Source organism: Aedes aegypti, chromosome 3, assembly GCF_002204515.2.
Source record: "Aedes aegypti strain LVP_AGWG chromosome 3, AaegL5.0 Primary Assembly, whole genome shotgun sequence".
Lineage (NCBI taxonomy): Eukaryota > Metazoa > Arthropoda > Insecta > Diptera > Culicidae > Aedes > Aedes aegypti.
The window spans coordinates 74901606-74928229 of record NC_035109.1 but is presented as its reverse complement, the minus strand read 5'-3'; the positions used below and the strand labels follow the sequence as shown (position 1 = coordinate 74928229).

General features: G+C 38.7%; 1 protein-coding gene across 3 annotated transcripts in view; it reads right to left on the bottom strand.

Annotated features, from left to right (window-relative positions):
* Positions 1 to 588: 588 nt before the first annotated feature.
* LOC5577688 (circadian clock-controlled protein) overlaps positions 589 to 26624 on the bottom strand; it is a 44488-nt gene continuing 18452 nt past the window's right edge. Inside the window, exons 1-6 of one of the 3 annotated variants that reach the window (XM_021850534.1) lie at positions 25042 to 25113; positions 23809 to 23890; positions 23194 to 23434; positions 22921 to 23054; positions 1079 to 1228; positions 589 to 1012 (exon numbers count right to left, since the gene is read on the bottom strand). In XM_021850534.1, the coding sequence (XP_021706226.1) occupies positions 864 to 1012; positions 1079 to 1228; positions 22921 to 23054; positions 23194 to 23434; positions 23809 to 23890; positions 25042 to 25098 (813 nt within the window). In that variant the 5' untranslated portion in view covers positions 25099 to 25113 and the 3' untranslated portion in view covers positions 589 to 863. Of the gene's footprint in view, positions 1013 to 1078; positions 1229 to 22920; positions 23055 to 23193; positions 23435 to 23808; positions 23893 to 25041; positions 25114 to 26624 lie in introns of those variants that run through there. The other 2 variants (XM_021850535.1, XM_021850536.1) reach the window with 2 other exon arrangements.

Below are 26624 nucleotides of genomic sequence, written 5' to 3'. Positions count from 1 at the left end.
CGTTTTTTGTTTTGACTTGATCGAATAAATTGAAATTACAAGTTACAAAGTTATCGTAGTGATCGATTTTGGTAATGACTTGTGAGTACGCATGCTCTTTCGAAGCGTGATAGCCGCTTAGTGTTTCAGTGGTTTAATTTGTTGTAGTTCAAGGAATAAGTATAATCATATGTCGAGATGATCTGATGCCAACGTACTTTTCATTACACTTCTTTCACACACTACAACTTGCGTGATAATCTAATTTTGGGGAAAGTGCACTATGTTTCGCTTTTCAATTTTCGAGTAGAGAAATGGAAAGTCTGCACACCGAAAAAAAAAAGATTTCCCGGGTCTTATATATACGAGCGTCTTCAAAGACCTAAGCTTATAGGTCAAAGGATGTAGTATCCCATTTTGTGAAACTCCCATATTTTCCTTACCATCCCTACCATAAAAATAGAGTTTAATGAAATTTTATACACTGTAAATATGAATTGAAATGACATTAATTCGCGCCAAACCTAAATTCGATATAGTGAGAGTACAGCCCAGTTTAACAGAAATATTTCATAGAACGATTTGTCATCGCAAATAAACAGACTCAAAAGTTTTTCAATAATTTTATTAAATAAAATCGACATAATTTCAACAGTATTTACACCTTTCGAAAGCTTTTTACACCGCAGCAGATCACCTGCTCGGCGCCTCAAAGTATACAATAGTTCATAAGTTGATCACCGTTTTGCTCACACATAACTTAGCGTTTTGAATCAGATTCTCTTAAAGTTAGCTTCGTTCGAATTTGTCTCATGTTTTTTTCTTTGCTTCTTAACTTATAAGTGTGCTCCGAATCCCATCGGACGAACCGCTCTTAGAGCTTGTCAAGGGAATAAAACCTCTTCGGGGAACCGTTCCAAGATTTTGTTACCCGTCCGCTTGAATATCCTCTGGAGGGCTTTCTCGATCAGCGGGATCAGCTCGTGGCTCAGGAGGGAGAAGTTCTGATTGATGGTTTGGTTGATGATTTCCCCTAAAAATTGAAAGTGGAATTGCGACATGTCTAGGGAAGGGAAACACTATTTAGAATCTTGCTCACCTAGAACTCGATCGCCGCCGAACAGGTTTTCCAGTTTGATTTTCCCGTCACCGACCTTGATCTTGATGTCCAGCTTGGCAAGCGAGAGGTGGTTCTTACCGTTGATCACCTTTCGGTCTCCCTTGATGCGCACGTTTCCATATCCTTGGGCTGTTTGAGGAGGGGGAAATGGGAGATTAAAGTCAGTACTTCAATTTGGTAATTACACCAGGCGACAAGATCAAAACTTTTGTCACTTGCTTCGACCATTTTCAATCAATTCATTGAATAGATTTTTGCTCATTGTTTTGGAATCTGTTCTTAGAATTTTTGTAACATGTACAGTTTTTAAGAAAATATGTTTTTAATCACAAATTGTCACATTTTCATTGAAAATGGTCATTTTTGCTTCACAACAATTGCTTATATCTGCTCACCGAAATCCATGCAAGGAACGTATTTGATTCAGCCCTGTCGTCCTGCTTAGTCGCGCTTAGTCGACGACTAAGAAGCTTTTCTCAGTTTTTTTTTAATGTTCACCCGGAGTCATGAAAAATGTAGGTAATGTGATAGAACTTCGCAAGATCAACAACAATATACTAACGCCCCATAAGACATCAATCGAAATTTACAACCTGTACTAACGCTTTGGAGTAATTTTACATTGTTTCATAAAGAACCGCCCTATAGAATATCTACCTAAAATTAACGAGCTGTATCTACGCCCAGGAGTAATTTGACCTTATCTTATTTAGATCAGGTGTATCTTGACGTCCTGCAGAACATTAATTGAAAATTTCAGGCTTTACCAACGCCCTGGAGTGATTTGACCTCATCTTTTGTAGGCCAAGTGCGTCCTTACGCCACTTTGTAAGACATCAATTGAAAATTTCAAGCTTTATCAACGCCCCAGAGTGATTTGATCTACAACTTACCGCCCTGTGGGACATCAGAAGAGATTGGCAAGATGTATAAACGCCCTAGACTAATTTAACCTTCTCTTACGTAGATTACGTGCATTTTAATGCCCTGAATTGGATTGAATTACGAATTTAAAAAATCCAAGTTGTATCGACGCCCTGGAGTAATTTTAACTTGTCTCATATAGTTCAGCTGCATTGTAATGCCCTGTAGGACATCATTTAAAAATTTCAAGTTTGATACACGCCCTGGATTCACTAGACCTCATCCTATGTGAATAAACGTGCCAATATAAACTCTAAGCTCTATCAACGCACTAGAGTAATTTGACCTGAACCTATGTCAATCAGGTGCATGATAACGCACTGTAGGATCTCAAATAAAAATTTCAAGCTGTATCAATGACCTGGAGTAATTTTACTTTTTCTTTGGTACACATATGCGTTGCGTCTCAACGCTCCCGTTGGGCATTAATTGAAAATTCAAGCTTTTTAACGTTATAGAGTAATTTGACCTCATCTGATGTTGAGCATGTGCGTCTCAACGCCCTGTAGGACATCAATTGAATATTACAAGCTGTATCAACGCCTTGAAATGATTTGAACTTGTCCCATGTAAATCAGGTGCAACTTAACGCCCTGTAAGACATCGAAAGAGATTGGCAAGATATATAAACGTCCTAGACTAATTTGACAGTATCTTACGTAGATCAGGTTCCCGTTAATACCCCGTATCGATTAAAAATTCCAAGCTGTATTGACGCCCTGGATCAACTTGACCTTGTCTCATATTCTTAGTTCAGCTGCATCTTTACGCCCTGCAAGCAATTGAACATTCTAAGTTGTATCAACGCCCTGGAATAATTTTACTTTTCCTGGAGTTATTTGGCCTTATTTCACGTACATCAATCGATCAAACTTTATCAACTTCCTGGAATAATTTGACTTTTTTTCCTAAATTGATCTTTTTTACGTTTTTACGCTTTGTTGGGAATTAATCAAATTTTCCTAGCTGTATCAACGTCCTGCATTAATTTGTTTTTATCCTATGTAAATCAGGTTTTCTTAACGCTTTGTATGACATCAATAGCAATTGACAAGCTGTATTAATGCGTTGAAGCAATTGATATTGTCTCATATAAATTATCTTACCGCCTCGTAGAACATCAATTGCACATTCTTAGTAATATCAACGCCCTGTAGGAATTTGACCTAACTCTATGTATATCAGGTACATCTCAACGGCCTGTAAGACATTAATTTAAAATTCCAAGCTTTATTAACATTAACCTTAGGTTACATAGTTGAAGTAGATCTTAACGCCCTGTAAAAAGTAATTGAAAAACAATTTAATAATGGATTAATTAAACTATGTTTAACGAATATCAAGTGTATCTTAATGCCCTGTAGATAACCAATTTGTTTTACTTTGTGACTAATGTAAATCAAGTGATGAGTGGTGTTTGGTCCTTTAATTTTGTCGTCTGCTCTTGCGGGCATGAGCAATGCAGTCTAGATCAATTGTGATTAGTGTATTGTGAATTCCAATCAATACATTCATTGTAATGATGAGTTCGTTCCGATTATAGTGTGTTGGATGAAAACATAAAATTCGTTTTTGAGCATAACAAACTGAAAGTCTTAACCTAGAATATTTATGGTGAAATTTTTATAATTTTCGACCATTTTTATAGTCAAGTTTCTCCTGGATCGGCACTTTTCGGCAGCCATACTTAGTATACTGTGTTTTTTAAGATATCGACACGTTTATGCTTCCACCAGTTGACGAATTGTCCTTTGAAAAAAGTATCACACTAGACAACGGACTAGCATGCAACGCCCAGTGACACAGTTGAAATACATTCCTGACGAAAAGTTTTCAGGACTGAATCGGGAATCGAACCCACACTTCTTGACTCGATGTGACTAAATGCTTGGTAATATTTACTGCATGGCCTCGTAGTCCATTGCTTCTTTTATCAGCAAAAGCATCAGCATGGCAATAGAATAATCGGGTCTCACAGGGCTCACCAATTTCAACCATTTTTTGTCAAGTTTGGTATTTTAACCCTAAATAGTTTGTTGACATTTTGTATGCTCATAGTACAATCAATAAATTGGGATATTCTACTATTTTTTATATCCTTAAAGTGCTAAAGCTAAATAACTATGACAAAGTATATTGCATCGAATATAGTCCGTTTTTTTTTAAATTGAAACTACTTTTGAGAATTTACTAGGTAGGTTTCTCATGTATAAACAATTGTGGACATAACTTCACATTTGCAGGTACAACACCTCAATGCTTGAAACATGAATTGTGTTTAACAAGCGCAATATATTTACTCTCTATTATTATTAGCTTTTTATCATAAAATACATATTATGACTTGTTCTTAATTTTTTTCACGCATGCGTGTTCACGTAAATAACATGGATTCGCTAAAACGTCAACGAGAGAATTGGTCCATTGTGACTGAAGTCAAACTTTCCTCGGCAACTACGATTTGTAGCAAATATTTGGCATTTTCAGTATTATAAGGGTGTTCTTGATTCTGATGTCATATAAAAATGCAGAATATTCTAAATTTTACGATTGCACTGTGAGCGTACAAAAGGTAAAAAATATTGGAATTTATGTGCCCTGTCAGACTTTGATTTTCTATTGCCTTGTCCCCAAAAACATAAAATAAATACATGATTATGTTTTTGACTTTTTAAGAGCTTCATACGGGCAGAATCATACCAGAAACATAAATGGTCATTGCTCGAAAACTTTTGCATCAATTTGCTTAAATTTTTCACAATATTCTTCCACTAATACATTGTTTTAAAAATGAAATGCCGAACATGAGATAAATTTTGAGATATTTAAGTGGATTATGACTACGCGTCAATCAAAGGATTTTTTTAATATCTCTGGAAGAAGAAGATCAATGTTTAAAGTTGACACATATTCTAAAAATGGAAGAGATTTTTGAAAAAAAAAATGGTACCAAAAATCGAAAAACAAACAAGTTATCACAATTTAAACAACTTTTCGTGGTATTATATTATGCTTCAGGTAGAAGATCTATTTTAAATCAGTTTAATTCCATGATACATCTATGAACAAACCCGTTAAGAAAAAATCCAGTCACTCATCATATTTTTAATAAGGTCGTAAATGATGATGTCATGAAAACTTAAATGGTAAGATATCGTTATGACATTTGAATAAAAAAAAAAGAAATGTGAATTTACGCACTGTTTTGAGTACCATATTTTGTTTGTCATTTAATGAAACGTCAAGTCTTGGAAGATTTTTCATACAAATCGATTCATGAATTTCAGAGAAAGTCTAAAAATACAGAATGATTGACAAAGTATAGCAGCGACATTAATATCAAATAACACCGGTCACGTAGCAGCCTTATAAAAGGTTAAAACTATAAAGCCGATTCGATTGAATTTTCGGTTCAATAAATAGCGTTTCGCAATTATTCCTTTGAAATTAAAAGGTAAAAACTTGGCTCTGTCCTTGTACAATTGTCTCTGTCCTTGTAGAAAAAATCGAGTAGGTTTTTTTTTATTTTGTCTGTGGGGTGAATCTTAACAATTTTAAATAATTTTTACTGTAGACAGTGAACTCTCGATACGGTGCTTGTCCTGCTCTTAGTTCAGTTCACAAAGCATTGCAGCTCCATGTTATTTGTTGAACCTCTTATCTGGGGAATAATTAGATAATTTATACTAAATTCAATTGGTTAATAAACACTTCTTCTGAATTTCATCATTTTCTTTATAACATTTACACATGCAAAGAAGTCGTACAAGTTATGGGAAATTTACAGAACAAATTCATATTGGGTTTCGCTTGTTTGGAATGTACATTGAAGTAGTTGTGGTATTTGTGATTTTTGTATATTTAAATATTTTTGATATTTCTTATGAGACGACATCACTAACGCCTGGGAGTAGAAGCGCCCTCTGGGCTATTGCAACGCCCTCCCCTCAAGAAGAGACGACTAAGAAGCTCAAGTTTTACGACGACAGGGCTGATTTGATTTGCGCAGAGTTTATTTACCTCATTCACGTTTAAAAAATTTCATATAACCTACATTTTTCGAAAAAAAAAAAACAAAAAAATGTTTTTACAAAGTTCCGTATTAATTAAGGGGTTTGCTACTTTTCCCCGAATGTCGTTTTCAAAAACGCCAGTTCCCCAAATGTCCCATTTCCCCGAAAAGATTTAGAGTAGTGAACGAGCTGGTCAGTGGTCATCTGATATGCATCCTTTCTATGTTATTGGCGGTTCTTCCGAGTCTCACCGACATCAGCATTTTTTACAACGTGTGTTTAGCCAGAAATGGCCAAATACCATATTCTTTTGATTGCTTATCATTCTTTCTAGTTCACCATCCTGCTACTGTAGACTAGTATAGTATCGTAAAACGGGGTAACTTTGATAGTTTCTAGAAGAAAATTGGAATATGTCTGCATTCAATTTAAAATTTATCAGTTATCGATTGCAGTCGAAAGATTTCATAACGGAACATTTTGAATGGACCTATAATTTTTCAAATAATTGGAAGTCGATTTTAAGTTATGGGGTAACTTTGATACCCATGTAAACACATGAAAGTCGACAACTGAACTTTTTTTGCATTATTGCAGCTGATTGGAGAACGTTAATAGACAACGTGGATTAGAATTTATTCATAGAATAACAGAACTATAGGAAAATCTACCTACAAAAGTGTTCCAAGTTCAAACATGTATGAAAAACAGTGCTGTTAATTGTCAGAATTTTGGAAAAATTGAAATGCTTCTAACATTTACGCACGTAAATTACTGCATTAGCACATATTGAAAAGGTCACCGGGAAAAACATTTCCCGATTATTTTGACGTAGAAGTACGTCTTTCTTCTCTATACAGGAGTGAAATTGGAATTTCAAAACCAAGAGCGTTACGCTGGCATGAAATATTTTAAACGTTTATAACTTTTCGCTGGCTTAACGAAATTTCTTGATTAGCACCTCAATCGAAAGATAAGACATCAAAGCTTCATGTCGTTTACTTACTGAATCCCAAATACCTGTTCAAATAGTTTAATAACTGTTTTAAAAGAGAACATTGATTTCAAGCAAATCTATAAATAGGGGTGGCTAGAGAAAATTTGACGTCATTTGCTTTTCACTCTCCGATTGGCTCGCATCTCAGCAGGCGACAGATCGGCTTGCTCTGACCGGGCGTGCTTCTCAGGCACAGACATCGATAGCGAGGGCCACCCCGTTTGCCTTGCTTCGCTCAAATCAAACTGTCGAGCGAGCGAGAGAAGATGCCGTCCGAAGCTAAAGCCATCACCGCTGCCGCCGCCTAGAAGAAGAAGAGGAAGCAGTCCACAGGTGAATTTGCGGTCGAGCTGTGAACACGGTCAGGCGAGTCATTCTCGCTTTGTGGTTCACCGCTTGTTTGCGTTCACCCAGCCATCGTCATCGCCGCCGCAAATTATCGGCCGAGGAGCTGTTGACCCGCGCATCAAAATTTCGACTCGTGATGAAATCATCATTGGTGGTCAAGAAGCAATCCCGATAGGAGCAAATACCAGAAGCCCCCTGAGTTTTGCTGGTCCGAGCAGTGTTATTTATCCGTAACAACATCGAAGCTAACAAAGCCATCGGTTCTTTTCAGAGCCATCAAATTTGTGGAAAAGAGTTAAAAGAGAAATATTTCCGACTTTATTTATAACTTCTAATATTCCTAAATCAATTTCACGGCTTCATACAAAATTTCATTTGTCATGAATGATTTATGACTCAACCATTTGAGATTGTACTCGCGGACGCTGCTGCAATGCCGTCGGGGTGAGTGCTCAACATTTCACAACGATTGTAATACAGAGTGGCTTTTCCAACAGCGCCTTTTATGTTCCATATTTTATGGGAACACTTTGATTAGGAAAATTATCCCATGTAACAAAATTGCGACATATTAAGAATGCTTTTGATAAGACATTCTCATTGAACAATTGCAATAATTTTGGCACCCATGGATCAGAAATTTACCGTCATAATAAAGAAAACTATTGATTATCAATAGCTCGTATTGAATATTTAGGGAATGCCAATCATTCCAACAATTCATGTTCGACCAATTTCTCACGTATTAGTATTCTCCACAATTTTCAAGTAATTCCAAGCCCAACACATTATTAGCACATACCCTTTTCCCGGATTGGTCAATCAGAAAACGAAGAGCACAAAAGGGAGGAGCATCATCTGCTATTCCAAGGTTATAAAACATGCTGCCTTCGAGGGAGTCAGTTTCATTCCATTTCCGCTTTCGAGCTGGTAAGAGCCCCTCCGAACTTGCTTAGCGAGAAGTACCTCGCTGCTAGAAGCCTGCTGAGCTGTTAATCCAGAATCTGGTTTGTGAAATCGCTCAAGATTTCAAGATTGAGCTACGTTTCCAGATTTCAACTAAATCACTGTGATCCGCTACCCTGTTGCTGTGGTGCACCCATGAAATATTTAGCTGGTTTGTCGAATAAACTGAGAACTTATCCACATCTTCTTATTCTTCTTCTTCTTGGCATTAACGTCCTCACTGGGACAGAGCCTGCTTCTCAGCTTAGTGTTCTTATGACACTTCCACAGTTATTAACTGAGAGCTTTCTTTGCCAAAGTTTCCATTTTTGCATTCACAGAACATCAGATGTAACTTGAATTTTAACATATATTTTTGAATTATTTTTCCAATCACAAGTTTATAGGTAATAACGGTTTGACTAAACTGTAATTTTCGACGAAAAATTCAAAACTTTTTATCTTAAAATCTGATAGCCTTACACAAAAACTGTCTTCAGCAAACTTATTCAAAAATCTACAACTTTGCTGAAGATACCATGAAGCTTTTCCTTCAATATGTTTAGTTATGTCAATTATAAAAAAAACGTCAAAAAATTCACTTAAGTCAAACCGTTACTGCTTTTCAACGTGTGATTGGAAAAATCACTCAAAAATATATGTTAAAATTTAAGTTATGTCTGATATTCTGTGAAAATTTCATTCAAATCGGTCCATAAATAACTGAGATATAGTTTATCAAAGTTGGTCATTTTGCATGAAAAATCAAAAGAGTTGCAGTTTTTTTACTCAGCGAAGAATCACACCATCAACGAAAATAGCGCGAAAGCAATAACCAATTGCGTGCGAGTAGCGAACGGAGTGACGAAACAATCAAGGGAGAGCCCCACCACTCGCCATCGGTGAACGGAGCTCGAGCAAATAAAACCGCTGGTTGTTCTGCTCCCAGCTCATTCACAAATCGAACGGCATAACGAACGGATCAAGCAGCGGAGCAGCAAAGAAGAGCGCGTGAAAGCCACAGCAGTGTGCGAGTAGCGAACGGAACCAGAGAGCAACGAAGCGAAAGCAACAACTGAAAAACATTCAGTGGACGGATTAGTAGTCAGCGCCAACCGGCGACCTGTTGGAAACTAACGCCAGCGAAATACACACCATCTGCCTCTCCTTACCATTCATATTCTTGTACTTGATGAATTCAATGAAATGGTTTGGTTTGGCGATGGAGCAAAGAGTTATTTAAGATGATTTTACTTGACAAAGAGTTGTTGATAAATGTTCCAATCAAAAAGAGTTGTTTTGAAAAAGTTCACTTTTAGCAGAACTTTCCTCGGAAAATTTATGCTTTGCCAAAGAGTTGTTAATGAAATTCCTGCAGCAAAGGGTCGAGTTTCTCCCCACGAATATTTCCAGCCAGGACCAGTCATGGCCCCCGCTTCCAAATTTCTCGAGTATGGAAATTGGGAAATGTATTAAAATTGCGACCGATTTTAAATACTGTATAAACTGTTTCTTGACCAATTGTAATGAGCAACAATTGATCTGAATTGATTTTTCTACATGTTGTCTATTGCGTTCTCGGACCATCCTCAAATTGTCGTATTGTCGATTATTCGTGATAAATCAGATATTGTATGATGCTACGAGATGAATTAAGATATTATAGCAAGTATGTGGTAAGCACATTAAGAAATATTACTAGCTATACTGTGTTTATCACGAGAAGTTCTTACTAGCTCGAAAGTGTAAATGAAATGAACCGAATCCTGTTGTTGTTACAGAGGGATTTTAATCCGAAGGTCATTCGTCCCTTAAATGAACCGAATCTGTCGAAGATAGTATGTTTTACATAACTTGAATTGCAGACGATGCTCCTTTCTTCCGTATTCTTCGCCTTCTTCTGATTGACCAATCTAGGATAAGATACATGAAGTTGATGTCTTGGTTAGTGATTTACATATCATGGAAAATTCACATGCGCGTTCGTATGGACAGTAAAAATATCAACATTATTTTAGTAGCTTACAATAAATTAAAATCACGCATGTTTTGGTTTTGTGCAAATTTTAAATATTTCTGATCAATGTTCAATGTGTTCTGATTTATATACTATGACATTTGCAATAGACTAACATGTAGAAAAAAATCAGATCAATAGTTGCTCATTACAATTGTCGCAATTTTAATACATTTTCCAATTTCCATACTCGAGAATTTAGGAAGTGTTCCCCTATTATATGATAAATCAACGATGCTGTTAGAAATATCATACAATGCTGAGTAGTATGATGTTATTACGGTCCGACGGCGCTGCAGCGGTAAATTCTCAAATTCATGTTATTTTGTGGGGTAAATTATGTGAACCAAATTGTAGTATACCGCGATATTTAGATCATTATAGATAAATCAGTAAATATCATCCAATAAACCCTTCTATGAAAGTATGTTGGCCCTGAAAAGGGCCAATTGAGCTTGGATGCTGTGACCACGAGTCGAAATCTAGAAGCGCGGATCGGTCAACCTAGAAATCTTGAGCGATTTCACAAACCAGATGCTGGATTGGCAGCTTGAAGATTAACAGCTCAGCAGATTTCTAGCAGCGAGGTACTTCTCGCTGAGCAAGTTCGGAGGAGCTCTTAACAGCTCAAAAGCGGAATTGGAATGATACTGAATCCGAAGAAGGAAGCATGTTTTATAACCTCAGAATAGAAGATGATGCTCCTCCCTTTTGTGCTCTTCGCTTTCTGATCGACCAATCTGGGAAATGGGTATGTGCCAATAATGTGTTGGGCTTGGAATTACTTGAAAATTGCGGAGAATGCTAATGCGTGAGAAATTGGTCGAACATGAATTGCTGGAAGGGTTGACATTAACTAAATAATCAATACGAGCTATTGATAATCAATAGTTTTCTTTATTATGAAGGTAAATTTCTGATCCAAAATTATTACAATTGTTCAATGAGAATATCTTTTCAAATGCAATATGTCGCAATTTTGTTACATGTGATAATTTTGCTAATCAAAGTCTTCCCATAAAACATGGAAAATCAAAGACGCTGTTGGAAAAGCCACTCTATTTTACGATTGTTGTGGAATGTTGAGCACTCACCCCGACGGCACTGCAGCAGCGTCCGCGATTACAGTCTCAAAATGTTTAGTCATAAATTATTCATGACAAATGAAATTTTGTATGAAGCTGTGAAATTGATTTAGGAATATTAGAAGTCATATATAAAGTCGGAAATATTTCTCTTTTAAATCTGGCTGGGTGAACGCAAACAAGCGGTGAAGCACAAAGCGAGAATGACTTGCCCAACCGTGTTCACAGTTCGACCGCAAATTTTCCTGTGAACTGCTTCCTCTTCTTCTTCTTCTTCTTTTTCTTGGCGGTGGCAGCGCTGATGGCTTTGGCTTCGGACGGCATCTTCTCTCGCTCGCTCGACAGTTTGATTTGAGCGAAGCAAGACAAACGGGGAGGTCCTTCGCTATCGATGTCTGTGCCTGAGAAGCACGCCCGGTCAGAGCCAGACGATCTTTTGCCTGCTGAGATGCGATCCAAGCGGAGAAGCAAATGACGTCAAATTTTCTCTAGCACCCCTATTTATAAATTTGCTTGAATCAACGTTCTCTTTTAAAACAGTAATTAAACTATTTGGACAGGTATGTGGGATTCAGTAAGTAAACGACATGACCCTTTGATGTCTTGTCTTTCAATTGAGGTGCCATTCAAGGAATTTCGTTAAACCAACAAACAGTTATAAGAGTTCAAAATATAGAGAATTTTTATTTAACTTTCAAACTGTGCGGCATAATCAAATGCAAACGCATTCAGTTCCCGATGGTTAGTGCCTGTGCTTTTACTGTTCATAAGTCGCAAGGTGGAACTTTCCCCGAGGTCGTGTACGACTATGACAAAAGCCAGGATCAGCAATTGGTGTATGTTGGTTTGTCGCGGGTTACTTCACTGCAAGGACTATTTTTGACAAACTCTACCAATTTTTTCAAGTTCCATCACGCCAAAGGCAGCAATTCTCCCAAGAGGGTTGACTTAAGGAATGAGCTGCAGCGCTTAGGCAATCATCGATTAGTGACGCTTTGAGACAAACTGCGTTAAATACTAAATGCTCATGCAATGGATATTGCTACATACCAAAGCACTGGACCGATTCTATCGATTCTAACAATCGAAGCACCCGAGCTATCAAACATCTAATCTACTGGAGGAGTTTGGCGAACTACAGCTGGAGCCAGAAACCGATCACCCAACCAAGCAACACAAGGAAGCAACGACCAAACAAACAAATTCAATCATCTGGCATTATTCCTGGAACACATAACACTGGTTCTCGGAACCACAGAACGCCAAATGGTTTTGTTTAGGACTACCAAAATGAGTCCAAAAAGAGTTAACTTCTGAAAACTTCATCCGATCAATAACAACACAAAACTAGTACACTTACAAACTCATACACATGACAAATCAAATTATTAATCATCGTAGTTCTACGTCAACCCCGCGGTAATGTAATAGACATTACCCACCCCAAATTTTTTCCAAAAAGCTATATACAGTTAACTCTCCCTTACTCGATATTGAAGGGACCATCGAGTTAGGGAGGTATCGAGATACAGAACACAAATTTTTCAAATTTTATACATTTTATCATTTTGACAAAATACATTCAGAATAGTTATTTTCACATGAAAAACAATACAATTTTACCACATTTACCTATGTAACACTTTTTTACCGATCAGCAAAAATCAAAAATTTTAGCACCCAGAAATCGACAGTAAACCTTAATTTTACTATCAATTTAATCATAATAATCAAACTCATGAAATTTATTAACATTTGGTGAACATTTAGAACTTTGCATGAAAATATCGAGTTAGAGAGGTAAACTTACTTGGGAAACTGAAACAGATAGCATCGAGTTAGGGAACATCGAGTTAGAGAGGTATCGACTTACAGAGGTTTCAAAGCATGATTGAAGGGATCGCGCATTCCATCCAGTTAGGGGAAATATCGAGATATAGAATATCGAGTAAGGGAGGGATCACTGTATTACAAAATATTCAATTGTCATGAATTGTTATTAATAAGTATAAAATAATATTTCTGAAGAGATAACGATTGATATTCACGTTTTGACATTGCATTCAATATAAATCAAACGTTTTTGGAATATAAAAAATATATTTCGAACAGAAACAAATAAATAACAACAACTGTGCAGGCTATTGCATACCTCTAGGCGTTTAACATTATATGGAAATTTCTAACTTCAATTACAAAAATTGCCCTTATTTGTAAAATAGATTTTCGCTAAGGCACTCGAAATCGGATTATTTTCTATTACAGTCGGGTCTCCTATTAAACGCATTCCTATAACGTGCACTCCTATTACCTCACTCCTATAAGACACACCAGAAAGTTATAGGAGACCCAGAGCTTATGGGATTTCATCACTTTGGGGGTGTTGTTGAATATGTCGTATGCCAAAAGAGATAGCACAGTACTGTCTTCGGCGAAGTTTCAGTGCTAAGTACGATCTACCTTTAGGAGTTGAGGATCATCCTTTTAGTTGAGAACTTGGCCGGTAGGGGCGCTTTTTCTGATTTGCCCTATATGAACCATGAGGGATAAGAATGCAAAATTTTGTAAAATATGATATCTCTAGATACTGATGTTTTGGAATGTTTTGGTGTCTTCGCAGGAGTTGTTCAGTAGCTCCAGGGCTGACATGCGGTGGTCATTTTGATATGGAATTACGCCACCAGGCGACGCTAGTGGGCATGGAATTTTTGTTTTGCGCATAGCTCAGTAGCCTAACCACTTAGAAAGATGGTATCTTCGGCAAAATTGCTCAGTATCACAAGGGCTAACATTATTTGAGCCGAAAGTTTCAAAATTTTGGCACTAGGTGGCGCTAGTGAGCATAGAATTTTTGTTTGGCGCATAGCTCAGTAGCCTGACCACTTAGAAAGCTGGCGTCTTTGGCAAAGTTGCTCAGTATCACAAGGTCTAACCTTATTTGAGCCGAAAGTTTCGAAATTTTGCCACTAGGCGGCGCTAGTGAGCAAACAATTTGATTATTGTTATCCTTCGTGGTTCATATAGTGCAAATCAGAAAAAGCGCCCCTACCGGCCAAGTTCTCAACTAAAAGGATGATCCTCAACTTCTAGAGGTAGATCGTACTTAGCACTGAAACTTCGCCGAGGACAGTACTGTGCTATCCCTTTTGGCATACGAGATATTCAACAACACCCCCATAAGCCCTGGGTCTCCTATAACGCAGATTTCTATTACGCCCCCCAACCATGTATCTAATAGAAGACCTGACTGTATAACTGGGGTAAGCTGTCAGAGATAGCGACGAACTCTTTAAAATTTCATCAAATAATGATTGTAGAACAGAACAATATGCTGTAAGGGTTCAACGAAAATAGTTGACATTAATTCTCTTTACTTTTGCATTCGTTTTGCTTAACTGATCAACAGAAACTGTTATTTTGTTTAGTATATTGTATTGTATATGTAGTATTTTTTAAATTTAATTTCACTTCGAAAAATACTATTTTGTATCATATATAAAAACAAAAATCCTTAAAGATTTCTTCCAAAGCACTCACGAGGAATATGATTATTTCACGAATATTTGTGGCATTGAACCATGCGCTCTTAAAGGATTCCTCCGAGGATTTCTAAATGCATTATTTCCAAACTTTTTCAGTACTTTCTTCGAGAGCTTTTTTACCAGTTTTCTTTGAATTTTGTCTGGGATTCCCACGGATAATCATGCCCGGGATTAGTAGTCACTATTCAACAGATTTTTCCTGAAGTTTTTATAGGTTTCTGATTTTACAAAAAAAATTTCTCAGAGAACGTCAACCAAATTGCTCAAAAATATATCTCGAAGAATTTCTCCAAAGTATGCTCAAGAAATTATTTTAACCCTTAAAAACCCGAGATGACCCTTGAGTTTTCAAATGGCCACAATTGGGGAACCAGTAGATCAATTCAATTGAAATAAATTTTGAAGTAAATGCGATTAGTTGGTCTTACAATCGTTGGGTGAGACACCTCTCCTGATCCCTCTCTCTTTTCTAGGTAACGGAAAAAGCGTGGACACGAGCGGTCCAAAATTGGCCTCAAACGGATATCTTAACATCCAAATCAGCTAGAAGGTTGGATTCTTCGACTAAGTTATTCAGCATATCAAGGACTATCTGGCGATGAACAGTCTGCTTGAGAATTTACCCGCTAGGTGGCGCTAGTGAAATATTTTATTCAGCCATCTGTATCCCAAAATCCTTATCGGCTAAAAGGTTGGTGTCTTCGGCAAAGCTGTTCGGCAGATCAAGGGCTCTCTGGCGAAGAAAAATCTGATCGAGAATTCATCCGCTAGGTGGTGCTAGTGACAAATTTTTCGCAATCATTTGTATCTCAAAATAAAAAAACGTGGGCTAACCAGTGCCACCAGGCATTTAGCAGCATCGTGCTAAGGAGTGTGGGTTCGATTCCCGCCTCAGACCGGGAAACTTTAGTCAGGAATGTTTTTGGACTGTGCCACTGGGCGTTGCATGCTAGTCCATTGTCAAGTGTGGTGCTTCATAGGGCAAAATGCCCACTGGAAACATTAACGTGTCCGTTTCTTAAAAAAAACCCTTATCAGCTAGAAGATTGGTGTCTTCGGCAAAGCTGATCAAGACTATCTGGTGGTAAACAGTCTGATTGGAAATTCATCCGCTAAGTGGCTCTAGTAACAAGAAATATCAAATCTTCTCTGCCTCGGTCCTCATCAGCTAGGAGATTGGTGCCTTCTGTAAAGATATTCAGCAGATTGAGCGCTAACTGGATCTCAAAAATCTATTTGAGAATTCATCCGCTAGTTGGCGCTATTGACAAATTTTATTTAATTGTCTATTTCTCAAGATCCTTAATATTGAGAAGGTTGGTGTCTTGGGCAAAACTGTTAAGCGGAATAAGGGCTATCAGGCAGTAAAGTCTGAATGAGAAATTATCCGCTAGGTAGAACTACTAACACATTTTCTTCAATCTAAATATATCTAAAGTTGATAATGATAACTAAAGGGTTATTGTATTTGGCACAGCTGTTCAGCAGATAAAGGGCTATCTGGAGGTGAATTCATCCGCTAGGCGGCTCTCATAAAAATAAATCTTCAATCTCATCTATCTGAAGATCCTTATCAGCTAGAATGTTGGTATCTTAAGCTAATATTTTCAGTAGAAAAATATTTGCGCCAATGTATGGCCAACCAGAAACTATTACCAATGCTTTATTCAAACAGATATGAAATGTGCCACATACATAATAAAACACACAATCAATGCACCTGCGCTTAAAGATACTATGAAAGAAGGCATGAAAGCCTACTTTCTATATGGTTCTATAACTCAATATAAAGACTATGACTATAAAGTTATGGAGAGTTGACTGTAGCTAAATCTATCGGATTATTTCTCAATATGGTTCCACCCTTAGACAGGAACCTTTTTTTTTCCTAAATATCGAGGTACTGAAAATTGAAGATTTTTTAAATAGTATTGCCTAGCTATCGCATTCTCAATCAGACTTTTTATGGCCAGATAGCCCTTGAACAGCAGATAAGAATCTTGAGGTACAAAAGATAGAGGAAAATTTGTTGCTAGCACCACGTCTTGAGCAACAATACTGATGCATATTGCTTTTGATTTGCTACGGTCATGTGTCCAATCAGAGTTTAAGCAGTTATTTCTGATTGAATCAGCGTTTCTAAGTCGTCAGCCTAAGGCCATGACATGGCCATAACTGTTTGATCTGGCATACATTGGCACCAATATTTTTCACCTCCACATAACCCTAAATCAGCTGAATATCTTTGCCAAAGACACCTTAAGGTGGAGAAGATTTATTTTTACTAGCGCCATCTAGCGGATGAATTCCCAATCAGACTCTTAGCCAACAGTAAGTCCTTGATCTGCTGAACAGCTTTGCCGAAGACACCACAATTCTAGCTGATAAGGGTCTTAAGAAACAGACAATTGAAATGAATTTGTTGCTAGCGTCATCTAGCGAATAAATTCTCAATAAGATTTTTCATCACCAGATATACCTCAATTTGCTGAATATCTTTGCCAAAGGCACCAATCTTCTAGCTGATAAGGTTACACTTTCGCTTTATAAGCAGATGGCCATGGGTTCGATTCCCAGCTCCCCACAAAAAATCTCGTCTAGAAGACGCCTCACGGAGGATCGTGCATTGGAGAGCACATCCATCCTTCGACAGTATCGAATGGTGTCTGCGATACACTGACCCTCTTCGTAGGCAATAAGCCACAAACGACATGGAAGCATTGGAAGAAGACCTACGGCACAACAATGGACTATGGTTATATGGACAACGGATTGGACCAACAGCGCAACAGCAGTGATCTTCCTCCTATCTTCTCGTAGTAGAAGTAAGAGATATTTTAAAAATAGGTTCTGATCAGTGTATAGCTACAGGAACACTATGACACTCGGCACAATAGCGGCCAAGTGGGCACTCCGTGCACTTGTAAAATTGTAAAATAATCAGAAAGAATAAAAAAAATTGAAGATTATTTGATACTAGTTCCACTCAGCGGATGAATTTCCAATCAGACTCTTAACCGCCAGATACTCCTTAATCCGACGAACAGATTTGCCCAAGACACCAACCTCCTAGCTAATTTGGATGTTGAGATATCCGTTTGAGGCCAATTTTAGACCCGTCGAGTCCACGCTTCTTCCGTTACCTAGAATCCCGGGGTCAGGAGGATGTCTTACCCAAGGATTGTAAGACTAACTAATCGCATTCACTTCAAACTTTATTTCAAATGATTTGATCTACTGGTCCCCGAATTGTGGCCATTTGAAAATTCAAGGTTCGTCTCGGGTTTTTAAGGGTTGAAAAGTTTCTCCAGGAACGTCCTCTACGTACTTATTACATATAAATTCCAATCATTGAAATCATCGTAAAAATCAATCAATCAAAATCGAATTAAAGATAAGACGATTCCGAAAGAAACGCCAAACGTATGCTTTCACCAACACACCATTCGTTTACCCCGTAGATAAATTGCTGTTATAGTGTTTTGATCCATAATATGGATCCTCCTCTCCCACTGATCCACATCTGTGGGGTGAACATCGTTTACAATTTCTATCGAAATCGACACTTTTTCGTAAATAACCGGGTATTTTGAGGTGTATTCTCAAAACCAACTATATTCTGCAGTGTCAGGAAGGTAATTTTGATTTGTACAGCGTCAACATGATTTTAAGCATACTTTGTTCTGAATAATGATCCTTAGTTGATGCATAACTGTGGGGTGACTGTACCGTTAAAAAGGTATAATTGGAGATAGAGGTCTTCGTGCAAAAATTGGGAAAAAATGGTCGGAGAGAGAGAGTTCTCCGACCACTAGTTGAAATGAACATTGCCGGAGAGAGAGTTCTTTGAGCAATAACCGAAAAACTGCTGGGAAAAGATTTTTCTGCGCAATAATAGACCATTTCCGTCAGATCTAACCCCCAGTTTTTGCATTTTTCTTCAAAAGACAACCATTTTTTTATGAATATTAACGTTTTCACATTTTGTTTATATGCTCTCCTAATTTTCTTATGAATTTTTGAAAACATGAATACTCACCACATTTTGAAAAATAATTCGAGATGCGGCACAGTTGGTTCAACGCTATGGGTATCAGCGTAATGAATTTCACGTCAAATCAGGTGCGCGCTCAAACTGACTATGATACCGGTCAGGGCGCCCCAAACAGGAGCGCCAACAAAACTAACCTCAAATAACTTAGTTTGCTAACCTAAACTTAGCATTCTCAATACTGTAAATCCTCTTCCTGTTGGACGAAATATTTCCCTCCACAGATTCAAAATTCTTTCATCCACCCAACAGTCACGATACCGCTACTTCTATTAGAAACTATTTTTTGATATTCATGCGGCTGTTGCTGCCTCAAGTCGGGAAACATCCGGTTTATTTAATCCTCGTCGGCACAAAACAGAGAGATCAGGCATCTGTTGATTAAAGTCGCCGGTTGCTATCATAACCGACCAAAGCGGTGAAGGTGGTTTCCGCGGTGATACCGGAGATTTTCGCAAACACACCTGAGTAACGACGCATGCTCCAAAATATACCACGTGCTGGTTGATGGGCGACATTTCTAAGATGTCATAGATGTCAGGACCTTCCGAGGCCCTAATATCGACTCGAATCATTATCTTGTTGTAGCTAAAATTCGGGCGCGGTTATCCAGCGTCACGAATTCCAGAGCAGACAGAACGCTGCGCTTCAATATACAACGCTTGTCGACCGATGGGGTAGCTGCGCAGTACCGTCAGCAACTAGACAAGCAGTTGGGAAGAATCAACGTTGCTGGAGACGTCGACAGCCTGTGGGACCCTATCCACGAAGCTGTGACAACAACGGCGCAGAAAGTGATTGGCACTGGTCAACGACGAAGACAAAACAACTGGTTCGATGAAGAGTGCCAGAGAGTGACAGACATGAAGAATGTCGCCAGAAGCCGTATGCTTGTGGCCGAAACCCGACAAAACAGAGAGCGGTAAAGGGCAGCGAGAGCTTAAGAAAAGCGAATCCACCGCAGAAAGAATAGACAGCACGAAGAAAGTATGGTAGTTGAAGCACAAGAAAGCATGAACCGGAATGATATGCGGAAATTCTATGCAACGGTCAATGGTACGTGGCACAATACCGTACCAGTGCCGCCATGCGCAATGATCGAGAAGGGAATTTGCTGACCGATAAAACGGCGGTGGCTGCCAGGTGGAAGAAGCACTTTCAACAATTGTTGAACGGTGAAAATGGAAATGTGGCGAGGAACAGGATGAACATTGATGTTGACGATCAAGCTGTGGACCCACCGACCATAGGATAAAGCTATCAGCGAGCTGAAAAACTGTAAGGCTGCTGGGAAGGACAAGATCCCGATCGAGCTTCTTAAGCACGGAAGTGAGCAGCTTTATCAGTCGGTCCACCGAATACTTCTCAAGGTATGGGAGGACGAAGAATTGCCCACCGGCTGGTTGGATGGCCTCATACGCTCTATCTACAAGAAAGGGCACAGACTGGAGTGTGACAATTACAGAGGAATTGCCCTGCTGAATTCGGCGTACAAAATTCTGTCACGCATCCTGTTTAACAGACTGAGACCGCTCGAGGAGTCCTTCGTCGGCGAATACCAAGCTGGTTTTCGTGAGATCCGTTCGACAACGGACCAAATGTTTAGCTTGCGAATGGTCCTAGATAAATTCCGGGAGTATAACTAGCAGACTCACCATCTGTTTATTGATTTCAAGGCTGCGTACGACTCAGTGAAAAGAAATGAGCTGTGCCAGATGATTGTGATACTTTTCCCGAATGTCGTTTCTCCAAATGTCGGTTCCCCGAACGCCAGTTCCCCGAATGCCCCGTTTACCCGAATGACCCGTTTTCCCGAAAAGTGCAGCAGTTCAGATAGGTGCTATACTAGTTTTCAGTGGCAGGATGGTGAATTAGAAAGAATGGTAAGCAATCAAAAGAAGGAGGTATTTAGTCATTCTCGACTATACATATGTTGCCAAAAATGCTGAGGACGGTAAAACTCGTAAGAACCGTCAATCAAATAAAGAAGGGTGCATATCAGATGACCAGTACATTTACCCTCCTGAAATGTATTCAGTTATGTCAAATATGTGTGCCAACAACTTTTCGGGGAAGTGGGCTATTCGAGGAAACGGGATATTCGGGGAACTGGCATTCGGGGAACTGGCGTTCGGGGAAACAACATTCGAGGAACCGACATTCGGGGAAAAGTAGCACAACCGTGCCAGATAATGTCTGAACATGGTTTTCCGGCGAAACTAATTAGACTGATACGTGCTACGCTAGATGGTTCGAAATCAAGTGGTCGGATCGCAGACGAAGTGTCAACCTCGTTCGTGACGTTAGACGGGCAGAACCAGGGAGACGCACTTTCAAATTTACTGTTCAACATTGCACTCGAGGGTGCTATTAGGAGATCTGGCGTGCAGAGAAATGGCCCTATTATTACAAGGTCGCACATGCTCCTTGGCTTTGCGGACGATATAGACCTAATTGGAATCGATCGCAGGTCAGTGGAAGAGACATTCATGCCTCTGAAGAGAGAGACAGTGAGGATAGGCCTGACCATTAATTCTACCAAAACGAAGTACATGGTTGCAGGTAGAGATAGAGTCAGGCTTGGCGGTGTAGGTGCTGAGATAGTGTTTGATGGGGATGTGTTTGAAGTTGTTGAAGAATTCGTTTACCTTGGAACACTTGTGACATGTGACAACGATGTTTTCCGCAAAGCGAAATGACGTGTTACCAATAGGGCCATTTACGGACAACGTAATCAGCTTAGGACCCGCAGCTTGCAAACGGAAACAAAATTCGCCCTGTATAAAACATTGATTCTTCCGGTGGCTCTCTACAGGCACGAAGCGTGGACGTTGAAAGAGGCAGACCAGAAAGCTCTCGGTGTTTTCGAGCGTTAAGTGCTGCGGACAATACTCGGTTGGAAAATCTAAAATGTTGTGTGGTGCAGACGCATGAATCACGACTTGTATCAAGTGTACAAAGATTCGAATATTATCAAGCGTGTAAAATACGGCAGACTGACGAAAGATGGAGCACTACAATACGCCCGGAAATGGCGTGACGCTACGCGGTAGCCATCAAGGTGTCAAGGTAGGTAAGTGCGGTTAAGTCTGCTGAAAAGCATATTTTCACGTTATGTATTCAGTTCATTCAAAAAAATTCTGAGCTGCTACGGCAAATCAAATAAGATCAAAATATTGATACAGTAATGACCCGATTTTGTCAGTCCCCGATTTTGTCTACCACTGATTTTATCTACCCCCGATGTTAGCACCTTTTTTGACCCGAGTTTGTCTACCCCCGATTGAAGCATCCTTTCTTCCCGATTTTGTCAACCTACAATTGATATATATTTTAATCATAGTAAGCACGTCTGTACTGGCAATATTGTTTGCATAAAGTCTTGGACACATCTATACAATCATCTAAATACCGAAATTTTGAAGTTTTTAAATTTTTAATGATTATCCAAGAAACTGATCAATGTTACCTTGCCATACGGTACATAGCAAATGGAAGTAAAAAACAATGTTCATATAAACAAAATCCGTTGAAGTCCTTGAAACCAGTAGAATTTTTTTTCCCCGATTTTGTCAACCCTAAATGCAGCATGGGGCTGAAAAAATTGGGATTTTACTGTAATAGTTTTAAAATCAACTCAATTATTAAGGTTTTACTATATAAAGATGATTTTTTTAAGTACACTTCATAGAAGAACCAAGTGTTAAATGTAAACCAGTGATGCCTAGTGTTGTAATTAATATATCATTTTTATATTTTGAATAGAACTGCAGAACAACTGCTTGACCGGAGCATTAGTATGGCATGGAAATAAATGTTATGTTAAGGGTAAGAATGATAGGACAAAACGGTCCATGTAAAGAACAACCAGGTGTATAGAAGAGAAAAATAATAGTTACTAAAGTTTCCGTTGAATTTTCCAGCGCCCTTCACAGGCAACAGCAGGATCCTGCCGTCCACTACATAACGGCCCTCGACATACAGGTGAGGAAGTTCCAGCTCGAAGGTGTACACTTTGCCGTATTCGACCACACTGAAAAATAAACACAATGTATTATAATTATCAATCGATTTCAATTAGATTTTGAAAGATCATAGAGAAAGAAGGATCAACAAGCATCATCGTGCACACAGCAATAACTTGTCGGGAAGAGGTTCAGATCGGTATTCACTTAAGCTTCTTCAGTCGGTAGTTGGACGGGCCGTAGGCTTTGATGTCCTTGGCGGTAATGCTGATGCCCTGGCCGGGTACACTTTCTGCTACGATCAGGTCACCCAGGTTGATTGGTTCGATGGCAGGAATGTCCAATTCTGGAATACCTCGGGCCAGATACGGCCGTAACGTTTCGATGGATTCCTTCATACATTCGGTCAGCTTTGGGTCTTCTCGGTGGCATACGTGCAGGTATTCGGCTAGGGCAGAATGTAAGAAACATTGTTTAGTGTTACTTTGTGGATAAAAAAAATCAGATACGTTTGAAAAATGTTAAGATCCTAATGCAGTGTTACGAGCAATACATTAAGTTTGCTAATCAACTATAGGACTTAACCCAACAAAATACTGAAGATTGGAATCGATAATTGTGCATCTTGAAAGGTGTCACATCTCCTTAACCTAAGCGTATATAAAATTTTGTAGGTACACCATAATAACGATAATAGACAGAATCCTATAATCAATAATTACAATACATTTCAAGATGCTTCAAATTTCAATATTTCAACGATTAAATACTTCTGGGTAGTGCATAATAACATTTTTCAAACGCATACAATAGTCTACATACGTAGATCAAGTGAACGGACAGAGTCTATTGAAAATAATACTACAAGAGTCCAAGATAACGGTGACGTCCACATTTTGTGTTCCTGAAATAGAATGAAGAAGAGTTTATATAGAATTGTTCACAAAACGTTAAATGCAAAGCAATTTCACAGAAAAGGCAGCGCTAGTAAAGAAAACGGAAGCCCAAGCAAGCGAAGCAAGTGCTATGAACAGTACTTTTCAGTGCTACAAAAAAGTACTTTTCAGTACTATTTTTTCTACTTTTGATCCCTTTTCAATCCTTGTTTGGACCCGTGACTTTGATTTTTCGTTGGACCCGTTAGTGAAAGATATCAGTGATAATGCTTCTTGCGTCTTGGAAAAAAACCTCTTGGAAGAAGAAGTGATCCCTCTTTCGTTTATTTACTAGACATTGTTGCAAGGAAGGGTGAATCTCTGAATTCAAAACTTCCTTCCAAAAAAGTGGGGTTTCAAAATGTCCGGAATGCACACTGGCTTCCAAAGGTGAAATGGTTAATGTTGATAATTTCATCGAAACGAGCAATCAAATTGATGCGCTTGACAAATTTTCCGAACATCGAATCGAAGCAGCCTCTAGCCCAGGCTCTTTGATTCAAGTGAGGAAACAAAGAGTGCCACCTATCGTGATCAGTTGTTCCGAATTTGGAGGATTTAGGCATGAGATCTTGAACTCCATTGGCGAAGAAAGGAGACTGTCGCGTTTAGCCGGAAACTCTGAAAGATCGCGAACTTCTTCTCAAACATTTAAGTGCAAGAGTTAGTTTATTACTTGGGCTTTGAACATGAATGTCTGACGTTTTATTTATAGTAAAACTGGTAAACATATGCAAAAATATACAAAGGTTTTCGTTTTTTTACAAGCAAAGCAGTCAGGGGATTCACTGCTGAGCAAAGCTTGACCTTCGTGAATGTTAAAATTGGATTTGCATATTCAAAAGATCTGATGACGCATAGGCAGTAGAAAACTTTTCAACAAATCACATGATACAAAGCTGTTTGACGGCTATCCAGGTAATCAGCTGGTTTTAAAATTCTGTGTCATTGACCGTCAGACAGTTTCGCAAAAATACGAACCATCACTAATTTATCATAACCACGTCCCAAATCGAAGCCACTTCAACCTTCTGATGTCAACCGGCAGCAATTCGAAAACCACCCCTCGAACTAAACCATGCGTGAAAGCAACACCCTCGCCGCCGCTTATTGCACTGACCCTTGACACTGAACTGGAATCGCGCCCGGTTGAAAGCCGAATGGTCCCTCCAAACATCCGGAGACCCCGAGAAACCGGTCGCCCAACTAATGAGACAACGATAAATGGAAACAAACAACTGACGAGCCGAAAAAAAAATCACAGCTGACTAACCGGCAAAAGCCGGTTTAGCGATCGACCAGGGTGCAACCTTTTCGGCTTGCAATTAGTCTTCATGTGTGAAATAGGATGTCCCAGAAAAATAAATGAGGGACCTAAACGTAAGAGACATTTTGGTCGGTTTTGAGTTGAGCATACTAAAAAATTCTACTGTTTTCCGACGATATTTTAAGGTGATTTTTTGTTCAACCCGAAACAAGATAGAATTCGTAGAAGATAGGATTTTTTGGCTCCAACAGAATTTGTATGGTATGAAAAATTCATGAAAAACGTTGAAGCCGATTTTTTGTAAATAAGGTGTTTGTTACTTATACAACTTTGCTTCTAATCCCTTCAAATGTTCAGCATTCATGTTGCTCAAGGTAGGTAGGCAGCAGATAATTTCAACTCCATCTTTCGGAAAGTCTCAACAAAAAATCATCAGGAAATGCTCCTACTTCCAGTATCATGTCTTCCTCTGAATCTGATTTTTAAACTGAACAGTTGAATCAAATGATTGATCTGCTGTTTAAAGCCACTTTTATGGTTGAAGCAATCCAAATTTGTGTGCAATTTATCAGTAAAATTGTTATTGGATTGGATTGGATTGGATTCTCTGATAGATTCAAATCTATATTTGAATATCTTCTATATATCTTCTATCTATCTATATAAATAAAAATGGAATGGTGTTTGTATGTCACGAAATGGCTTACGAACGGGTAAACGGATTTGAATGAATCTTTCACAGTTTTGTTCGTCAAGTGTTTCGACGTGTTTGTGTGTATAAAAATCCCAGGATATTCACCGGGAAAGTTGAAAAAGCGAGCGCGAACGAAACTGTCATTTTATATGGGACGATCAAAAGCGCTTTTCAACAGCCTACTTGATGACAAGACGAAGTTTGTCGGGACCACTAGTTTTCAACATGAACGCTCGTCCTTCGAATGGTAAAGAGGACGAACTGTTAAATTTTCTAGCGGCTTATAACATACACATAGCAGTTATTTCTGAAACTTATTTGAAATCTGAATCGAAACTCAAAAGAGGTTCAAAGGATGTTTCTCAATACCCTGATAGTCCTTGTGATCTTCTAGAAAGTCTTTCTACGATTGATTTGATTCATTCCATGGTCAACTCTCCATAACTCGATATTGAAAGGATCATCGAGTTTGGAAGATATCAATTTATAGAACACTAAACCAGTGCAAATGTGATCCAAGGAACCATCGAAGTAGCCATGGAAACCTACTTAGCACAGTTCTCGATTTCGAGGTACAAATATCTAGTAAGGGGGAGTTGACTCTATTATCACCTACTCAACGTCAACGATCCGTACAAGGAAACAATCCCCTAACTTAAGGAAAAAGGGCTCCTCAATGCAAGTGGCGTCAATACTTCTAGAGATTCTTCCCTCCTTAGCATGAGACCAAAATTCGGGATTG